Genomic DNA, 22,662 nt, shown 5'->3' on the forward strand with positions numbered 1-22,662 from the left:
CAGACTTGTCCTTTATAGGTTCTCTCTTTCCCATCTCCCCACCCCCGCCTCATCTTGTCCTCATGCCTCAGTCTTTCTCATAAATTTGTCTCTACTGCTTCTCTTTTCAGACCTAGTCTTTGTGCACATACAGTAGATTTTATTTTTCCTTTCTGGCCACACCACAAGGCATGCAGGATTTCCCTGTTTAGAGATCAAACCTGTGCCCCCTGCAGTGGAAGCTTGGAGTCTTAACCACTGGACAATCAGGGAAGTCCTTATTAGGTTTCTTCTACTACATAACTCACTGTCACAAGTTTAGCTTTTTAAAACAATTCACATTTATTATCTCACAGTTAATGGGTAGGGAGTCTGGGCACAAGTCGGCTCAGGATATCAGCAGACTGCCATCTCATCTGAGTCTCAGGCTCCTCTTCCAAGTCCAAGATCTTGGTGGAACTCAGTTCCTTGTGGTTGTAGGAGTGAAGGTGTTGACTCTCAGACACTCACTGTTCCTCATCCTCTCTTCTGCCCTCCATATGGCAGTATGTTGCAAAGCCAACAAGTGTGTCTCTGCTCCTTCAAATCCAGTTTCTCCTTCCTGTTCTCTAGAGCTTCTTTTAACCAGGCCACCTGATTAGGCTGAGCCCATCAAGGACCATCTCCCATTTGATTAATTTAAAACCAACTGATTAGAGGTCTTATAGTCACAAAGTCCCCGGACCTTTGTCATACAACGTAACCTAATCACACAATGGTATGCCACCATATACACAGGTTCCATTTAAAAAAAGGGAAATATAGACTTCTCTGGTGGCCCAGTGGTTAAGAATCTGCCTGCCAATGCATGGGACATTTCAATCCTGGGTCCAGGAACTATGCTCCCACTTTCCACAGGGCAACTAAGCCCGCACACCACAACTGCTGAGCCTGCACACCACAACTACTAAGCACGTACACAACAAAAAGATTCTGCATGCTGCAACTAAGACTCGACACAGCCAAAAATAAATAAAAGAATAAATACATGTTAAGAAAAAAATAGGGACTTCCCTTGTGGTCCAGGGGCTAAGGCTCTGTGCTCCCAATGCATAGGGTCTGGGTTTGATCCCTGATCAGGGAATTAGATCCTACATGCCGAAACTCAGAGTTCAAATGCTGCAAAGAAGACCTGGTACAGCCAAATAAATAAATAATAAAAGTTTTAAAAAAGAAAGGGAAATAGAGCTTGCTTCCCTCGTGGCTCAGACAGTAAAGAAGCTGCCTGCAAATGCAGGAAACCCAGGTTCATTCCCTGGGTTGGGAAGATCCTCTGGAGAAGGGAATGGCAATCCACTTCAGTATTCTTGCGTGGAGAATTTCATGGACAGAGGAGCCTGGTGGGCTTTAGTCCATGGGGTCACAAAGAGATGGACACGATTGAGTGACTAACACACACATACATATCAGAGGATGGCAATCTTGGGGGCTTAATGGAAGAAATATCTTTCTTCTCACTTTCTGAGTATTCAGAGCTATTCCAATTCATTTCCATTTACCAGATCATCATAAAATAAACCAAAATGCTTCAGATTCCCACTATGAGAACAGTGACTAAGGGTACTTTTTAAATACTTAAGCTTTGCTACTATGAAACCATTGGAAGATCACTTAAATCCTCTAAATTTGTCTTAACCTTTCAAATATATCTCCAGTAAAACAAGAAAATAATCTCTATACTACTATTCTCCATTTTCATTCCATTCATTGGCTCTTTTTAGAGAAGAAAACCACCCCCCTTCCCTTTTATTCTTGTGGAAAACTCATTCTATTATGTATTAGGAGAGAGCCATCGTAATGGATTTGAAGTGTTATCTCATTGTAGTTTTGCACTTCCCGAATGATTAGTGATGTTGACATCCTTCCATGTGCTTATTGGCCACTCTGTTCTTCAGAGAAATGTCCATTCAAGTCCTTTGTCCATTTTTTGAATTAGATTTTTGTTGTTGCTGTTGTGTTTTAGAAACTCTCAATTCTAGATACTAATCCTTTATCAGATATAGGTTTGTAAATATTTTCTCCAATTTCTACTATTGATATCATGCAAATTTAACTGTTCACAAGTCTTCTTCTTTCCATCTTCCAGCTGAATTTTGGGATAGTGGAAGACAGCGGAAAAGGGAGAAATTTATCACTTATAGTTCAGGGGAAAAGGGAGAAATTCTAGCTGACCCATTAAGTTCCAAACACTATTAGGTTTACTTTTAAATCTAAGAAAAACCTATCATTGATCATTTTCGCAGATGGAAAAATTGGTGCAAAGACAAATTCTCCACACAGAATTAGCATGTGGCAAAGCTAAATTTTAGACTCAGTTTTAACTTGACTTTGATAGTATTTGTCAAATGATTAGGCTAGGGTTATAGAAGGAAAGTTATGACCAACCTAGATAGCATATTAAAAAGCAGAGACATTCCTTTGGCAACAAAGGTCCGTCTAGTCAAGGCTATGGTTTTTCCAGTGGTCATGTATGGATGTGACAGCTGGACTCTTAAGAAAGCTGAGCACCAAAGAATTGATGCTTTTGAACTGTGGTGTTGGAGAAGACTCTTGAGAGTCCCTTGGACTGCAAGGAGATCCAACCAGTCCATCCTAAAGGTTATCGGTCCTGGGTGTTCATTGGAAGGACTGATGTTGAAGCTCAAACTCCAATACTTTGGCCACCTGATGGGAAGAGCTGACTCACTGGAAAAGACCCTGATGCTGGGAAAGATTGAGGGCAGGAGAAGAAGAGGACGATGGAGGATGAGACAGTTGGATGGCATCACCAACTCAATGGACATGTGTTTGGGTGGATTCCAGGCGTTGGTGATGGACAGGGAGGCCTGGCGTGCTGCAGTCCATGGGGTTGCAAAGACTCAGACATGACTGAGCGACTAGAACTGAACTGAACTGATAGAGACTATTGGACAAATAATAGGCTTGATTCATCTTAGTTCAATTAATTGCAAATTCCTTGAACTTAGAAATCTGTATAAATCTGCTTTAGGTATAACGTATTCATGTTATCCAAAGTCAGGACTGGCCCAGTGAAGACCAGCCCCAGTATATTTCAGGCTCTTTGGCAGAGATGACTTGCATAAAGTGGTCTGGAATTAGGCTAATTCACCTGTTTACACACAAACTGAATTTATAAAAAGCTTATTACTTGTGCTAGCAAATATATATTAAAGTTTCTGACTAATACTGGCATACGTTTTGACTCAAATGGGTTTTCCTGTAGATGAGAGTACATACTTAAAGAGATAATAAAAATTGTTTTGGAAATATTTGATTGGCAACTTTGTTTTTTCTCCTTTTAGCATGATAAAATACCCTAATTACGCCAAATATGGATTTTGAAAATATTCTGAGTGTGTGCTTAAATACTCAAGTTGATTTTATTGAACTGGTACAAATGACTTCACTATCCCTATTGGCACCTTAGTGCCTGGTTATTAACTAGACCTGGCAATTGTTTAATCCTACCACATTCCTATTATGGGCCATCCTCCATCAGATCTAGTGTCACTCAGGCCAATCCAATGATCTGTCTGGTTTGTGGACTTGAGCCATTACTTTTTAAAACTCAGGTTTTCCCCCCATCGTTTGATGATCAATCTCATGATCAAACTGTGGGATTCTCTTTGAATATAACCATGGAAAGCTCCAGCTATAGTTTTCCAGGGTGCAGTTCAGTGCAGTCACTCAGTCATGACCGACTCTGTGACCCCATGGACTGCAGCACGCCAGGCCTCCCTGTCCATCACCAACTCAAACTCATGTCCATTGAGTCAGTGATGCCATCCAACCATCTCATCTTCTGTCATCTCCTTCTCCTCCCGCCTTCAATCTTTCCCAGCATCAGGGTCTTTTCAAATGAGTCAGTTCTTCCCATCAGGTGGCCAAAGTATTGAAGTTTCAGCTTCAACATCAGTCCTTCCGATGAATATTCAGGACTGATTTCCTTTAGGATGGACTGGGTTGATCTCCTTGCTGTCCTAGGGACTCTCAAGAGTCTTCTCCAACCCACAGTTCAAAAGCATCAATTCTTCGGCGCTCAGCTTTCTTTATAGTGCAACTCTCACATCCATACATGACTACTGGAAAAACCATAGCCTTGACTAAATGAGGACTTTTGTTGGCAAAGGAATGTCTTTGCTTTTTAATATGCTGTCTAGGTTGGTTATAGCTTTTCTTCCAAGGAGTAAGCATCTTTTAATTTCATGGCTGCAGTCACAATCTGCAGTGATTTTGGAGCCCAAAATCTGACACTGTTTTCCCATGTATTTGCTGTGAAGTGATGGGACCAGATGCCATGATCTTAGTTTTCCGAATGTTCAGTTTTAAGCCAACTTTTTCACTCTCTTTCACTTTCATCAAGAGGCTCTTTAGTTCTTCTTTGATTTCTGCCATAAGGGTGGTGTCATCTGCGTATCTAACGTTACTGATATCTTTCCTGGCGATCTTGATTCCAGCTTGTGCTTCATTTTTTATCATTAGTATACATATTCCTCCCTGAAAATACTAGCTTATCTAGCAAGGTTGAATTTGTGTTCAAATTCTTTTCAATTGGCTACCCTAAGAAAAATCTATCAAGGTTTTTCTTCCTTCAGTCTCCTTCCCTGTATCATTAATAGAATTCTTTGGTTGCATGTAACAAAAACAGCAAAAAAAAAAAAAAACGTTTTTTTTTTGGCTGTGCCAGGTCCCAGTTGCAGCATGTAGGCTGTTTGGTTTAGTTGTGGCATGCAAACTCTTACTTGTAGCATGTAGGATCTAGTTCCCTGACCAGGGATGGAAACTAGGCCCCCTGAGTTGAGGGTGTAGAGTCTTAGCCACTGGATGACCAGGCAAATCCCAAGAAAATAATATTTTTGTTATGAGCTAGTGGGGGAAAAAGTGAGATAAAAAGGTTTTGTGTTTTAATTTATCTGGGCTGCAATGGGTCTTCATTGCAGTATGCAGGCTCAGTAATTATGGCACTCAGGCCGAGTCTTGGCAGGTGGGATCTTAAGTTTCCTGACCAGGGATCAAACCCAGACCCCTTGCACTGGGAGTCTTATCCACTGGATCACCAGGGAAATCCCAAGATACAAGTTTTTTTTTTTAATATGAAATTTCTTAGCCAATGAAATGTGGAACTATGGAATAATCCTGTATCAAGAAATCTCTCTCTCACACACATGGGCACACACAGTGATCCAACCAAAAGATCATGTGAAAGGAGCTTAAATAATAAAACTGAAAGGAAATCAAGAAAAATTCAGATTCAGCAGGTCTTTCAATAACCGAAATTTACAGAATTCAAGGACAGCATTTATTAAATATTCAACTATATGCTAAGAATTATACATGCATTATAGTTTAGCTAATACTTAGACATTAATCTAGTAAAGCAGGTACAATTATTTCCGTTTTTCTTCTTACAAACACTCCTTTATGTCTTGCAGGTGACTTATCAAAGACCATGTAAACGGTAAGTAATGAAATCAGAATTTGTATCAAAGGCCATTCTTTACCGAAAGTATGACAGCTGCCTCTGTATGTACACGTATGTTATCAGATCCCCTACAGTTCAAATAAACCAGGTCAGACATGGTCTCCAGTCACAAGATTAAAACATAGTGAGCAGCACTATGACAGGTGTGTGCCAGAGCCTTGTCAGAAAGACGGGAAAAAGGGTGCACTTCTTCAGAGATGAAAACATGGCAACAATTATTCAGCACGGACAGACATACTGAGATGAAAGCGGTAGGAGAAACTCCACATAATACATGTTTTAGTGTCTATCTTTGTGCCAAAAGGAATAATCATATCAGAATATATTATACAGAGATCAGTCTGTCAAGAACCAAGGAATTTCAGCTTGCAAAAAGTGAAGAAAAGAAACAAGGAATGACCCATGTGGAACAAGCCTAGAAATATGGATTCAAGTGAATTCACACCAAATGTAGTGGGCAAAGATAACTGACAGAAGAATGAATCACACCCCATGCTGTTTCATTCCCAGTTCTGGTGTATTTATTTTAGAAAGAAAGCACATTGAACTAAACACTGGAGAGCTACTGCTGCCTTGTTTTGTGTTACTTCTATCCTCCATTTGAAAAAACATCCAGTCAAGATGGATCTTCATCCATTCTGTGAGACCAAAAGAACCTAGAGGGGAAAAACACATACAACTCACTCAAACCACAGATTTAAACAGTGCCTATAAATAGGATGAGAAAAAAGAAAAAGAAGATACGAAAAGTAGCTAATGTACCAATAAAAAATAGCAAATTGTCTAGACTGCCGCCAAAAACCATAACCATATCTTTTTGTCATCACCACACTTTACCTTGGTGATCTCATCTAAGGTATATCATCCTTACTTCTCAAATTTACTTGACTCTTCTTCGGGAGAAACTATTCTTATTTCCTGGAATTTTCTCTCTAGAATCAACAGTTCATTTATAGGTCCATTATTTTATCTATTTTTTTCAAGATGTTGCCAACACCACAGCCAAAATTTTGTTTTTATCCCTGGAGTTTTGTGACTTATTTCAGTTAGACATCAAGTAAGCATATTTTTCTAGTGACTGATTTAAACTGTACTATAGAGATATGGGCTTCCCTGGTGGCTCAGAATGTAAAGTGTCTGCCTGCAATGTAGGAGACCTGGGTTTGATCCCTGGGTTGGGAAGATCCCCTAGAGAAGGAACACACTCCAGTACTCTTGCCTGGAAAATTCCATGAACAAAGGAGCCTGGTAGGCTACAGTCCATGGGATTGTGAAGAGTCAGACACGACTGAGCGACTTCACTTTATAGAGATATGCTATCTTACAAAAATCAACCTAATTTTAGACACTGAATTTTAATTAAAAAATACAATTATATAAAAAATGTGTCAGTAATATTACTCCCTAACAATCCTATCAGATAGACAACAGTGTTTTATTTTAGTCAGCACCAAGAGGAAAAAAAAAATCACAGAAAGTTACTGTAACAAAAGGCCTGAATAAACAAAATTAAACTTAAAAGGTTCTTCCTCTAATGCTCCAGACTACATTTTCAGTAAGTTATTCAATGAGCAATAAATTTTGGCTCTGATTAAGATCCAAGCTATTCATTTTCTTTCAGCTCTAAAGCACTGACATCTCCATATACTAACCAAAATGTGACAGAACTCTTTCTAAAAATTTAGAAATTGTAATTTTATTAACTGAAGCCATGTATTCTTATGTTCCATTCTAATATATGTAAAGCTGTGTTTAGCATTAATCAATTTTTAATAAGTGACTTATTATACCATTTTTTTAAAAAAGAAAATTCACCACGTATTTAAACGATGATATCAGTTATTTCGGCTTCCTGTTACTGTAAATCTTTTATTCCAAGTATACACAATCAGTCCACTTAACTATCTACTTCTCCCATTGCTAGCCTAGAAACCCGTCAGAAAAAGAAATTCAGAATATAATGTTCTATCTTTGTTGCAGATTGTTTTGTTTCCCAGAACAGAAGCAAAGGTAGGCCAGAGGGGAGATGAAGTAAAATCCACATGGACTGAGTGAGAAAGAGAAGCACGGAGAGACAGAAGAGACATACCAAGCCAGGAAAGCGGAAGCACAACCAGAGAAAGAGGAGAGGGAAGGCAGAGCCAAATAAGCAAGAGAGAAGGCGGATGTGCAGAAGGGACTAATGGGCAGATAGTGATAAGGAAATGGGACTAGAAAGGAAAGAGATAGCAAGAAGACCCTTTTCAGCCCCAAACTTTGTCAAATTACATACTTTTGTAGTTATCCCCCTAATGCTCCCACTAAAAATAGGAGGTTTATGAGATAGCATAAATGTTTACCATCATTAAAGTCCCCATATGGAATATGTTCATAACTTGATGGGGAAAATCTTTTCACAATGAGTATCAAATCACCATGTTGTACACTTTCTTAAAATTTTATCTGTCACTTATACCTCAATAAAGTTGAGATAAAAAAAATTTATATGTATCAATATACTGGAAATCTCTGATTTTACATATTGCTACTTTTCTCTCCCTAATTTAAAGAATGACAGTACTCTGCTTAGGACAAATTCATTCTACATCAAAAATTTATAGCCATACATGATTACGCACCACAGTAATTTATGGACCACTGGTATCAGACTGAAAACACATTCTTGAAATTAACTTACCATTTTAGAGTCAAGTTCAGCAATTGCAGTCCTGTTTTCATTTCTGTCCTGTTGCTGGACATGGTATGTCACATTCTCTCTTCTCCTATGCAGGCTGCCAGTAGCCATCAATCTGAAGAATTCTTTCTTCTGCTGCCACCTACCAGTTTATTTCTCTGCTGCAGCAGAAGAGTATATAGAAAAGGTTCTCGCTTACTAGTCACATTAAACAGAAAGCTTCCTTTGTTTAACATTTCATATTTTCACATGTGCATGAACTTCCTGTTTCCCTGAAACCTCCCCGCCAAAAGTTAAAACAACAAAAATCCCAATCACAGAAAATCAAAACAGGTATGATCAATGTTCATGCTAAGCTGGGGGAGGGGGAGAGATTCAGACACTCAGCAGTTGCCATCTCAAGGAGCCATTCCTTGTCTGTTAACACTTTTCTTCTTCACCTGTCCCTACAAATAATAAATGCATGACTTAACATTTTAACTAGGTAGTCTACAACTCCTGCAAAATTTTAAGTTCAGAGACTACCAAAAGACTCATGGAAGATGCAGCAACAAAGGAGTTTTTAAAAGTAATTCTAGAAACTAAGGGTGTTAGGTGCTTTACCTGCTTGAGTTTTCAATGTTCTGGACTGCTTATTGCCCAATGGCTCTGAATACATTAAAACACGAACACATACGCCACCTACATTTAAAATAGGGTAGCATTTGTATGCCCATATCAATGGGTTTATTTTTTTGCAAAAGAGTAGTAATTTCATTAGGTCCTTTTAAAAGGACTGACCACCAAAAAAAAGGCACATTTTCTCATACCATAAACATACATAGAAGAATTAGGGCAAAAAAAGGGAGACAGAGTGACAAATGTAATAACTGTTGCAGAACTGGAAATTAATACCACAAAAATGCTTTTTCTCTTTTTTAGTATCCTGAGATTCACTTGTATTTGCATTCTCCTTATTATTGAGGTCTAGGTTTCATTTATTCTTTATTAGCTACTAAAGAACAATATGCAAGAATGAGCTACTGATAATAATGAACTAGTAAAAATGGCATGTTTTTGTTCCACCCTCCCACTACCTTTATTCCCGAAGTAAAACCTTTTGTCAACTTAAAAAAAATAATGCAAACACTGACATAAGCACTAAAGAAAGGCTGGTCAACAGTGGCACTGCAGTGACATTGTTTCTGCTTTTTCATTCCTTCCCCCATCTCAAGCCCCACCCTTTGACCTCTGTATATGGGATGAGCCTGAGCAGGAGAGTTGCTGATGTCAGGACTGCGCCGTTCCCACGGATGCTCCTAGAGGCCTGCTGTGCTTCTGGGAACTGGGGCACAGGGATGGCTGTCTGACTGAAACCTAAAACAACAACAATTCACCCCACCCCTCATGTTCCCGAACCCCACAACAGCAGCCAGGTATATATGCTATATAAGGACCATCTAATATACTTTGAATATGGTGAAATCTGAAAGTAATCATTCTTAACATGTAAGTGATCTTCAGGGAGGGGGAAGTGGGGAAGGCAGCGGAATGGAGGTTCACAAATCCTCCAGGTCCCAAGTAATCACATAGTGCATACACCCTAACGCTGGCCATTCTTATCAGCAACAGGACAAGGTCCTTCCATTCAAGCCTATTTAGTATACATCATAAATTACTGCAGGAGTGCAGTGGGATTTCTTGGTTAGTAAATTTCAGTTCAAGAGATAAATATTTTAAATCTTAAGATGCTACGGGAATGACTATCCCTACCTCACAGGTGTGAACTGAAGCACAAAACAAGTTAGTAACTTATTATATGCCTTTAGCAGTAGAAACCACATTACAAGCCAGGATTTCCTATTCACTAACCTAGAGGGTTATCAGACTTACAGCCTGCTTGGATAGGACATACAAAGAGAAGTTTTGAAAGGTCCGGACTTCTGCCACTAAAATTCTACCTATCAGAAAGAGGATTATCTCCCAAAACTCGTATTAGAGCTAAAACTTCAGGAAGGACAGGAAAAAGAAGGAAAAGGGTAGGTGGACTGGGATAGACAGAGGAGGCGATAGTATATTAACTAATGGGAAGGCTGTTAAAGTGGCTAAATTTATATTCCTATTTCTGCCACCAAACTTGCCTCATGGAATTAATAAATTGCTTCAAGATCTTGTGCTTCAGAAGTGCCCTCCAATCTATTCAACCTATAACTTTTTCAATGTTTAAACTATTATTTTATGATGTCTGCTGACATCTACCTCTTTTTGAGAACTAGTGTTTCAGAAACACTAAAATCATTTGTTCTGAAATCATGCTGCTCCTGAAATAAATACTCTCTATTATCTTGGTCTCATTACCTTTCACTTTTATAATGAAGTCAGAGAAAGAGAAGCACTGCTAAGGTCAACTGAAGGCTATGGTGAGTTTTTACCATATATATATAACCTAGAACCTAATTTTACCTTTTCAAAACTCTAGTTTTCCATACCTGTCAACTCCTAATTGATGTCTTTATACTGTGAGCTCACTGTGTATTCGGAACACCAACCTCTGAAAAAGCTTAAGCCAGAGTAGCACAATGGAAGAAACATACAAACCCAAAATAAAAACAAAGCCAAAAAAGTCACACTCTGAAATAATCATAGACATATATGCAAGAAACGGAAAGATCTAAATGGCTAAAGCAAATCTCCCAAGAAAGTTCTGAGTTCATCCCAACTAATTCAGACTTTACCCCCAAAGGTTTTTCTATAACCAAATTATTTGCTAGACAAATTTACACATTGTTTTTTGAAATGAAAATAATTACAAACCCATGGGTGCCTTCAAAGTACATAAAGAAAGGAACTTTTAAAAAGAAAGTAAGGTTAGCCTTGTGATGGAAAAAAAAAGGAGAATCAAATTACCTGCCAGCAGGCTGGGGTTGTGCCTGAATCCAAACCGCTGCATTTACCATTCACTCTACAGCTGCATTATTGGGGGAAGGGGAGTTTAGAAGGGCACTGACCCCGAAAGTTCTCAATACTTCTCACTCATCATCAGGAAGGGGGAAGAAGGAAAGTGTTTTCTCTGGGTATTTTTTTGTTTGTTTGTTTTTGTTTTTTTGGCTCCTGAAAAGGCTGGCAAAGAACAGTAATAGTGCAAGCAGTTAGAATATTTCTTTAAAAACAATTTTAAAATGCAAAACATTATGGAATTTAAAACACCACATTTTCGTTAATGTAGAAAGAATTGTCACTAGAGTTAGGCAGCCACCCCAAAACAGCATGGCAAAAGGGCAATTGATATAAACGAAATAAAATACCACACAAAAATCCAAAACAAAACTAAAAACATTTCAAATTAAACCTGGAAGACTAGGAGATTCCAACAGCAGATTTCTGTCCACTACTGAAACATTCCAAAATCCAAGCTTCAAAGGCGCCTAAATGTATCTTAAATGAAATTTTGTTTTCTTTTGTTTTTTAAGGAAAAAAAAAAAAGAAAGAAAGAAAGCAGTACCTGGTTATAAATCCTGCAATATATTACATTAAAAAATATCCTAGTACAACAAAAACAAATTTTAAAAGAAATTAAACAAACAAACAAACAAATAAAAACAGTAGCAGCAGAGGTTACCTGTCTGAGCACCTACATTTTCTTAGGAGGGGATCGTGTCTCACCAGCCATATAGCCCATAAACCTTCTCAAAAAGAGTGAGTGAGCCAGGAGAAAAATGTAACACAAGATTGGATTTCACAACGTCTCTAAGTGCCCCAGACCCCAAACTGGGGATTCATTGAAGGAAGAGAATTTCTTTTTCCTTGTTTTCTTCTTGAGAAAAAGAAGAGATGATCATGAAAGTCAATGACTTCTTTCAATGTCTTCAATACCTTCTCAAAAGTCTGATAAAGTGCTTGATGAAAACAAGTCTCTCAATGGATTTTTTTCCTAAATATTCCAGGATGTTTTCTTATTTGATAGCATATACAGAAATATTTCAAAGTTCAGTGGAGTTAAAGCCAGCAGAAATGACCAATCAAAAGAAAATAACTATTAAACTTTTAAATGGAATAGTTCATATCTGTATGTTTGTGTGTATATATATAGTCCGCTTTTCATCATGGGTGACATAAAAGCAATATCAGAAAGAATTATGTTTAAATACAATTCAGAATTACAATTTTAACAATATATAATAGTTTTACAATAATTCAGATTTTCGCATGATAACAACTATACATATTTGGTTAATACACATTTTTAACTCTCATAATAGCAATAAAGATTTTAAGAAATGTACTAAACAATATGAAAATATATTTAACTTTCACTTAAATATCTGGGCTGGTTTATTTGGATTCTTCCAGTATGGTTTGTTCATAGACGTTACTTTTTTGAGAGAATTCAAGAGGACATTTGTGTTCTTTAAGATGACCATCCTTGCCCTTCTCATTCTAACATATGAGTGTATGATACAGAAGTAGGTTGGTAAGGCTATGTTTTAATAGAGTGTGAATGCACAAAAGATGGATAGTGAGCAAAAGTAACAGTGAAATAATCTCAGATATTTTTTCTAATGTATTTGCTCAATTTGATAATTTTTTACAAGGCTACACCTACATCTTTCCTGGTGCCTTATCCCATCCAACAGAAACCTTGAGTTTTTCATCAAATAGAGAGAGTGTTCTATTTGTGTTTTAAAATTCACTGACCTATATACATGTGATATGTAACTAGTCAAAGTGTATGTGTCATAATCTATGTGGCAACCAGATGGTCTCTATACACATATGAATGATAATTTAATCAAATGTTCTCCCTTTTCAGTTCTCTATCCCAAACAGTGTGCATCTTCCAAAGTACAGTCATTCAGTAAAACAAGTACCAAGTGAGCCAGAGGTACTTATATATGCCACAGTATGTCCCACGATAACCTTGTACAAGTCAAATTCTTTTAGATGAGATTAGAATATCCTAAAGTAAACCAGAAACTCCTCTTATACATCTTTTTCTAAGGTGAAATGAGACACTGCACAGATTAGAGGTACTATTCTATTTGTCAACAATCAACCTTTCACTCCATTTTAATATTATTTAATTCTATGGAAAAGAAAACAAATTTTATTACATTCCTTTTTTTTTTTAAATCGGGGAAAAACTGTACAAGTAAGCATGATCAAACCTCTGTTAGAGCTGGTTAATACTGATCTCATTGCCTCGAAGTCTCTCTAGTAAGTGTCCAAGAAATTATGTTTAAGGTCCATCTGAAGGAAAAAAAGCACTGGAGAGGCAAGAAAGGACTTGGGTAAAAAGCTTCAGAGGATTGTAGGGAGATGGAACTTGCTGCTTAAAAAAATTACGTTGAGCTCTGGAGCATCTCTACTTCTTAACACACCTTCCAAACCATTCGTTGGAATAGTTTCCCATGTTTAAAGGCTCATATTATATGCAGTTTGGGGGCTTTTATGAATTCAGAAATAAAGAAATATAAAGAGAATATTGAAGGCTTCAGAGTAGGGCTGTAAGAGACTGCTAAGTCCCCAAACAAAAAATGTTCAGTCTACCCCACCCGAAAATCTATGTGTAATAGGAAAAAACGCACAGCAAGAAGCAGAGGCAAAGCATGTAGCCTTGAATAAATCATACACTGGACAGTCTAGAATCAAAGAAAAAAAGCAAACAACACACATATACACAAAAGCCTAAAAAGCATCTATTCTCCTCATATCTTCAGGTAAGTACCTCCACCCAGCAGAGTACAGTTATGAAAACAACTCGACTGTTTTTTTTTAAGTAAAAAACAGTGTTTCCCATCATGCTCCGTTTTCTAGCATCTATCCTTTTTGATTGGTTGGTATAAACAAAAAGCAAACACATAAACATGCATGCGTGTACAAGCACATGCACACACGCACACACACACACACAACTCCCTCTTAAAATGTGAAAAATGCCTATAAATAATGATGGAATCACTTCAATTTTATACTCAGGAACTTATAGGCCCTTGATTTGCACCCCTAAAATATTTTTCTTTGTCCTTATTCTTTAAATGCCCAACCACCAAAAGAAAAAAGGAAAAAATAAAAGGCTTAAATGCACATGTTTCAAGTCAGTGTCTTGTTAACAAAAAAGGTAGCATTTTCTTCACTTTGGCCATTGTTAAAGATGCAGGCATAGATCAGGGAATGTTAAGACTAGCATGTATTAAAAAAAATGCAACATTAACAGAGCATATGTCTTTCAAAAAAGGCTAAAACACTAACAAATACAAGTCAATGCACATATTTTTAACTAGTGCAATTTTATCTACAATGGAGTAAATGTTATTTTGTGTGCCAGACATTGCAATACTGTTCATTTCCTTTTTATCATGCAAACATGCCAATTTTGCCATTAAAGAAAATTTTTATTGGGTCACACTCATGTTGCCCTCCCACCCGTATCAAGGGTTGAAAAAAGTCACTAAGAGAGTCCCTCAGGATTTCATAAATATGAACATAAAGCTGCTAGTTAATAGTGTATAGGCTGAATTTTCAGATTTTTAAAAAGAAAAAATTATAATTTAGGTGGATGTTTACCTCATCCATTAAGACACAACATGAAATTACACTCTTGTGAAATTTGTACCAACTGTACAAAAACAAAAGGGACCATGAAAAAAATTATGATCTTCATGGCCTGAAAGCCTACACATTTCTGAGTAACTTAAAAGAATAACTACAAGAGCCTGACATTTTTCTGTGTCTCACCTCTTCTGCCTCTCTATGTGTAGCATTTGTAAATAAAAGTAACATCTTAATAGCAGAGATCGTGTCTATCTCCCACTTCTTCGCTCCTAACTACTCCTACTCAATTTCCTCATCTTCCTGAGCATTTTTCATGAACAGCATTGCAAGTTGGTTTAAAAAAGAAAGAAAAAAAGGAAAGAAGAAAAAGAAAGTTTTACAAGGGTTTTGTTGGTTAATTATTTACCGGTGGAATCACTCCACCAGGAGTTTGATTTCATTGGCTAGCAGTTGGTTCATGTTGAATAGGCCCCCTGGGAGCTTGGTGAGCAGCTCTCGCTCGGTGGTTTCAGGGTCGCTGTCAACAGAGCTGGAACTTGCGCTCATGTTGTCAACAGCAGTGTTGGCTGGGGGACCCAGCTCCGGCTCACTAGTCTCACTGGCCGTGGACACCACGGAGAGCAGGGACATACGCCGGGTGAGCCGGCCAGAGGGCAGAAGGGAGGCGGCATAGTCCGCAATGATACCAGCTACATCTAGATTACAAGCCTTATCAAAGGCGATGAAACCTACATTTGCATTGGCCTCGCAGACACAGAAGGAGCCGTCGTCTTTCATCAACAGGTCAATGCCACACACATCCATTCCTAGGATATTAGACACCTGGATAGCTAGCTGCTTCCCTTGTTCACTCAATGAGCACATCATCCCGACACCACCTGGCAAAAGAGAAAAAAAGAAGTTACCAAAGTGATAAATTTTTGGAGTAAAACTAAAGCAGCCCTTAAAAGTAGCTTGCTAAGGTTAACCATCTCTTCAAAATCTTCTAAATCAATAGCAAAAACAAAAGTGCTATGCTAATGTAAAATTGGGACTCTGAAGTCTAAGACTCCAAGCCAGTCTCTCAACAAATTGATGAGTGAGTACTTTTTCAATATGTTATGTTTTCTGAAGACAATGAACTTTGACTAAAGCCTATCTTACTTGCAATAACATGGAACTTCTGCAAAAATACAGTTAAACTATTTAATATTGTTATTGGTTTCTATCAGTTCCAGATTTTGATTTGTAAAAATAATAGAGATGCGTAACAGAGATAGAGAATAGAATCTAGGAACACAGTTCTCTTGCTCAACAGCCCCTATTCTATGTGTCATCCCTAAGTTGAAAGTATCCCGGGGCTTAAAGCAGTTGGCTGAGTGTAGGGGAACTCTTTGCTGGTATCTGAGAGAAAAGAATTAGAACTAGGTTTTCTAATTTGGTGACCAGCTTTAGGAAGCTTTAGATAAGGACCAGAAAGCAAAAGAACTCTGACAAAACCTTGGCTTTAAGAGCTCAACAGAAGGAAAGTTGACCTCACTACTATGTGAGTATTGCCTGACTCCAAAAAGACCAAAAGGTAAATGCACACATGAGTAGGATTCAGGTACTCCTCCTCACCTGCCCACCACCACCACCAGTGAGGCTGGAAGAGTAATGGAGAGAAGCCCAGGAATTGGAGGGCTTCATGTAACTGCCTCAGTAAGGGAATCACACACTAGCCAACGAATTAAAGACTGCTTCTCGGCATCCACAGTACTGATGGATCTTTAATGCTCTGTAACCATTTGCAATGTTCCAAATAACCAGAGCAGAGCTCTGACATGATGGGATAGTAACAAGAACAAAAACAAGCCGTCTACAACTTGAATGAAAGAAAGAAAAGCATGAAGTTTAAGTTTAGCACAAAAAAACTCTCTGAACTAAAACAAAAATGACTACCCAATTTAAAAACTTCCATAGCAGAAATGAAGGAGTTGCTTTTGTGAGTTTAACTTTTAACTTGGAAAATCTAGCTTAAGAAATATTTTGAAGCACATACAAAAACACTGAGGTGAAGCCACAAACATAAAAAATTTGGTAACTGAATAAGAAAAATTTCTCCCCAAAAAGGAAAGAAGAGTTTTCCTGAGGCTTAAAAAAAGTAGGTTTGATAGAAACAGCTTACTAAAATCCAGGTTGGACAGACTGAGAAGAGACACATATCTAAAAATATCCTGACAAAACTATTGAGCTTTTCAAGTAAAACAACCAAAAATAAGAGAACAAAACAAAACGAAAAACTTACAAAGAATATATATTACCTACCCCCCCCACTTCACCCCCATTGCCCAATCAGAGTAGATTTGGACATTCAATTGCAAAAGTGTAAACTATAAAGCGGGCTTCCCAGGTGGCGCTAGTGGTAAAGAATCCACCTGCTAATGCAGGAGACACAAGAGACACAGGTTTGATCCTTTGGTCGGGAAGATCACCCACAGTAGGAAATGGCACCCTACTCCAGTATTCTTCTCTGGAAAATTTCACGAACAAAGAAGCCTGGCAAGCTACAGTCCATGGGTCCATGAACAGTCAGACATGACTGAGCATGCACACACAAACTACAAACCAGTAGAACTGAAGCAAGACTTTTACAATTTCAGAATCCTATCTCAGCCAATACATCATTCTCTCTTAAAAAGAAAGCAGGCTCTGAGGTATCTATCACTCACATACATCATCCAGGGAAAATAATCTAGAAAAGATATTAACAGCAGATGACTAAGAATAGAAAACTCAAGATATGGGAAGGAGGAGCTGGAGAATAAAGAGTGATGAGTAATAATTCTTGCAATATGGGTATGTGTGTGTGCATGCCCAGTTGCTTCAGTCATGTCTGACTCTGGGATCCCATGGACTGTGTAGCCCACCAGGCTCCTCTGTCCATGGGATTCTCCAGGCAAGAACACCGGAGTAGGTTGCCATGCCCTCCACCAGGGGATCTTCCTGACCCAGGGATCGAACCTGTGTCTCCTACATCTCCTGCACTGCAGGATTCTTTATCACAAAGCCACCGGGGGAGCCCCAATATGGGTATAATTAACTGTAAATAGATAAAGACAGCCTGGGAATGGATAAACTAAGCACTATATAAGGATTCTTGAAACAGAAGAGATACTCAATAAAAGAAATTCTAATCCATACTTGAACTAAAACTATTAGATGGTTTCACCAGAACAATGGAATATAAAGCCCAGGAAAGCAGAAATTTTTGTCTGTTTTGTACAATGTTATATACAAAATACTGTTAAAACAGTACTTGATGCTCAAAAATATTTGTTCAGTGAATAAATGAATCAAGAGGAAGGGAGCAGGAAGGAAAGTAAGACTGTTCTAATCCTCTCACTGGGTGAGAGAGGGAATAAGAGGTGGTACATTTTCAGAGGAAAGATTTCAAGGAGTCTGGATATGAAGTCTTACACTAGTGAAGGGATCAAAGATGACTTCAAGGATTTAGTCTAAACTAGAAAAATACAGCTGCCAATAAACAGTAAGGAGAAAACAGTGTGTGGGACATACTGGAAGAAGTAGTTAGATGGGGAGTTCAGTTTTGGACATGTTGAGACTAAAATCTCGCTAACAGTTATCTACATGGCACTATTGACAAGCAGTGACATATGTGTGCCCACGTTCAAGAAGAATGCCTAAACTGGAAAGATAAATTTGAAAACAGTAACATACAAATGGCATTTAAAGCCACAAGCTAGGTAAGATTACTAAGAAAGTAAAATAAACAGAGAAGAGGAAAACACCTAGACTGTGCGCTGAGGCATTTCAACAATAAATGATCTCAGAAAATATACATTTAAACAAATGAAAATCAGCAATATTATCTGGACCAACAAGTTAAATAGGTTAGGACACAGCTTAAATGAACCTCAATTATACAGAAAATAATACTGGGCTGGCCAAAAAGGTTGTTTGGGTTTTTCTGTAAGATGTTACAGAAAAACCCAAATGAACTTTTTGGCCAATTCAATATAAAACCAAAGAGGGAATTGGTCGACATTTCATACGGGTGTGAATTGGGTTACAAATTGAGCCCAGGGTGAAAGCAAATTTATACATACATAAATTATGTTCGTGGTAAGTCTATTAATCATATTTACATGTAAAAGATACATTTTTCAACTTATTAAGTAAAAAGATCTGAGTTATATACAAATACTCATTGAATAAGCTTAAATAATACTCCTTTATATCCTAGAAAAACTCCTGCATTGCTTTTACCTAGTGAGCAGTTGCTTTGCATCCTCCCATCTGTAGAACAGCGTAACATGGTGCCAACCACACGGCCTCCCACGACAATGACACGTACATCCCTTCCATGAGACTCTTTAACATACTTCTGGAACAGGTATGGAGCTTCATGGCGAATAAGATGACTTAGATCAGCCAAATGGTGCTTATCTCGAGCCAAGAAAACCGCTTTGCCTGTGACAGAAAAAAGAATAAGAAATGAGCATGTCATCAGACTATGAGCAGTTGATATCTGCTACCTATATCTTCTTGAGTCCCAATCTACTTTCTTTCAATCAGTTGCCTATGGTCACTCTCTCATTCCCCAATCTCTTAACAGAATTTATTCCGGTATATATTGTGAGGCTTGGTTCTTATGAATTGCATTCCTTCAGGTTAGCCAATAATACTAGCCTCACTTATCAGTAAGACATTTTTGTGAGTTTAAAAACATGTTTTATATATTATGCAATATTAAGATATTATATTTGCATTTAGTAAGATAACAGTACATTACTACTTTTGTGCCAATAGAAGTGTCTGTTTTTAAAACATAGTTATAAATACTCTGACAGTCTTCTCATTAAGAGGAAGGGGAATCTATGTCCCATTGCTTGAATCTAGGAGGCGATGTAACTGCTTCAACCAACAGAAGACAGAATCAGGAATTCTATCTGACTTCTGAGGCTAGATTGTAAAAGGTCACACAGATTCTTTGTTCACTGGAGCAGTCACTGTAGGAGCCCTAAGACTTCTTGGCTGACTGGAGAAGTCAGGTAGAAATAGTGCATTGAAGTCCCAGCTAAACCCTCATCCAGTTATCTGTCAAGACTCTAAAGCTTGGAAGTACTTGGATTTATGAATCATTTTACGCCTTAAAAAATTCATTACTTAATCCAAAGTTATTAACATATTTTATATGCTGTTTTCAAACAACATAAATTGGGATGGGGATGATGGTGTTAGTGATCTAGAATCCTTGCACTGTTGAAAAGGAAGATAGATCGTTAATTTGAGACTCAGTCTAAATTAAGTATGCATCTTAAAATGTCCAAGATAACCACTTAATGAACAGAAATAGTTTTCAGCAGAACTCAACAACTCACAAAAGCCTTCCACAAGTCTGAGGTACCATGCACCTAGCAATTTCCCTACAATTTTCTAGAAGTTTTGAAGAATAGTTTCAATATTATGTACAATAGCAAGAACTCATACACACCTCTATGACCCCGTGTATTCTTCACCACCATTGGGAACTCCAGTACTTCTGCTTCATCAATCATTTTAGCAAAATTTTCATGACCACCTGGTTTGAGCAAAAAATACAATTTAAGAATAGCAGCAGAGGTGTTTTATGATATATTTTATCTAAAGTCAGGAAGACAAGGAAGGTAGAAGGTAAGAACTTCATGGCTCAATTTTGTCTTCAGTTAGGTAGTTAGTCCAGTCACTCAGTCGTGTCTGAATCTTTGCAACCCCATGAATCGCAGCACGCCAGGCCTCCCTGTCCATCACCAACTCCCGGAGTTTACCCAAACCCATGTCCATCGAGTCGGTGATGCCATCCAGCCATCTCATCCTCTGTCGTCCCTTTCTCCTCCTGCCCCCAGTCCTTCCCAGCATTAGGGTCTTTTCCAATGAGTCAACTCTTTGCATGAGGTGGCCAAAGTATTGGAGTTTCAGCTTCAACATCAGTCCTTCCAATGAACACCCAGGACTGATCTTTAGGATGGACTGGTAGGATCTTCATGCAGTCCAAGGGACTCTCAAGAGTCTTCTCCAATACTACAGTTCAAAAGCATCAATTCTTCAGCGCTCAGCTTTCTTCACTGTCCAACTCTCACATCCACACATGGCTACTGGAAAAACCATAGCCTTGACTAGACGGACCTTTGTTGGCAAAGTAATGTCTCTGCTTTTTTTTTTTTTGGTCAACAGTTTATCAGTTTATCTGGTAGAAAACTGGACACAGTCGGCTGACTCATTCATTTTTAGAGTTGCATGATTATTCCATTGTGTGATTATGTCATCGTTTATTTAACCAGTCATCTTTTTTTTTTTTAATAAATTTATTTATTTTAGTTGGGGGCTAATTACTTTACTGTCTCTGCTTTTAAATATGCTATCTAGGTTGGTCATAACTTTCCTCCCAAGGAGTAAGCATCGTTTAATTTCATGGCTGCAATCACCATCAGCAGTGATTTTGGAACCCAAAAAATAAAGTCTGACACTGTTTCCACTGTTTCCCCATCTATTTCCCATGAAGTGATGGGACCAGATGCCATGATCTCAGTGTCTTCAGTTAACCATCAGTTTAAAACAACTACTCCTTTTTAAATGGGTAAAAACTATTAAACTATAAATATTCTAATATCCAAATCAAAGAAGTTAAAACAAAGTTTCCTAGTTCTATTAACATTTTTCGTTTTTTATAATTTATTTATTTATTTTGGGTTGCACTCCATTTTCATTGCTGTGAGTGGGCTTTCTCTAGTTGTAGCAAGTGAGGGGCACTCTTCATTGTAGGACTTCTCATTGTTGTGGGTTCTCTTGTTGCAGAGCACAGGCTCTAGGCACACAGGCTTCAGCAGCTGTCACACAGGCTTAGTTACTCTGCAGCATGTGGAATGTTCCCAGACCAAGAGCTGAACCTGTCCCCTGCATTGGCAGGCAGATTCTCATCCACTGTACCACCAGGGAAGTTCTATTTTTCATATTTTCATCCTTTATTCTTCCACCACACAAGTAATAGAAGCCCTAAGATCAACTTTAGTATACAGCATTCTATTTGGATTAAGAAATAGAAGAGTGAGTCAGTGGGGAAGATTCATCCCAAGTTGAAAAAATGCTAACATGCATGCGCATGCGTGCTCTCGCTCTTATCAAATACACAAATTAATCTTTCTTTTCTCTATTATAAACCAGAGTTCATTCTACCATGAGCTCTTCAGTACCCACAAGTTATGTCTTGCTCTTTGTTTATACTGCCTAGAAACAAATGACAAAGAGCAAAAATGGATTGTAGTTGCAAAAAATCAGCATGGCTGACAGAATAATCAGACTAGGAAAAAGTTCATTAAACAACTGCAATATCATAAATTTGTAGCTTAAGAGAAATTATGATTAGCCAGTCTCCAAATTTTAAGCCGGATTTGGTTAATATACTTTGCTCCTTTCCATTCTCTTAAAATCAGTACTGTAGACTGATGAGGTAAGCTATAACATTTCAAAAGCGTTAGGAAAAAAGAACTATTCATATTGTCTCTTCTTGTGCAATTGCTAAAAAGAGCAATGTTATCCACATATGCCATACAAACTGGCGGAGTTCCCTTCTTTAAAATATTAAAAATAACAAGAGGACAGGAATTTCTTTTTAAAGCCTCTCCAACTTTCCAAGCATTCGGCTGGACATTTTAATGAAAAACTACAGTGATTTATAGTAAGCCTGATTCTTTCCGAACTAGAAGAACTGGAAAGTCAGGAATACATTAACACAACAATGCTTATAACAGTGCTACTTCAAGTGTGGTCCACAAACCCCTGCCTCTGTGACTTCTTTGCTACTGATATGTGTCCAGAAAAATATAAGAAGAGTAAACACAAGAAAATAATTTAGCATCGTTCTGATATTTTTACAGTACTTTATGCATACTGTAAATTGGTTTCGAGCACTATAGTATTGAAAGCCACAGTAAACTAT

At 37.9% G+C, this 22,662-nt stretch overlaps 1 protein-coding gene across 6 annotated transcripts in view; it reads right to left on the reverse strand.

Annotated features, from left to right (window-relative positions):
* Positions 1-14,241: 14,241 nt before the first annotated feature.
* RIMKLB (ribosomal modification protein rimK like family member B) overlaps positions 14,242-22,662 on the reverse strand; it is a 35,668-nt gene continuing 27,247 nt past the window's right edge. For all 6 annotated transcript variants that reach the window (XM_081587909.1, XM_081587910.1, XM_081587908.1 and 3 more), the window contains 3 exons: positions 20,182-20,268; positions 18,954-19,157; positions 14,242-15,583 (listed from right to left, as the gene is read on the reverse strand). In XM_081587909.1, the coding sequence (XP_081444035.1) occupies positions 15,120-15,583; positions 18,954-19,157; positions 20,182-20,268 (755 nt within the window). In that variant the 3' untranslated portion in view covers positions 14,242-15,119. The remainder of the gene's footprint in view (positions 15,584-18,953; positions 19,158-20,181; positions 20,269-22,662) is intronic.

Source organism: Giraffa tippelskirchi, chromosome 4 (assembly GCF_054371585.1).
Source record: "Giraffa tippelskirchi isolate mGirTip1 chromosome 4, T2T-mGirTip1v1.2.pri, whole genome shotgun sequence".
Taxonomy (NCBI): domain Eukaryota; kingdom Metazoa; phylum Chordata; class Mammalia; order Artiodactyla; family Giraffidae; genus Giraffa; species Giraffa tippelskirchi.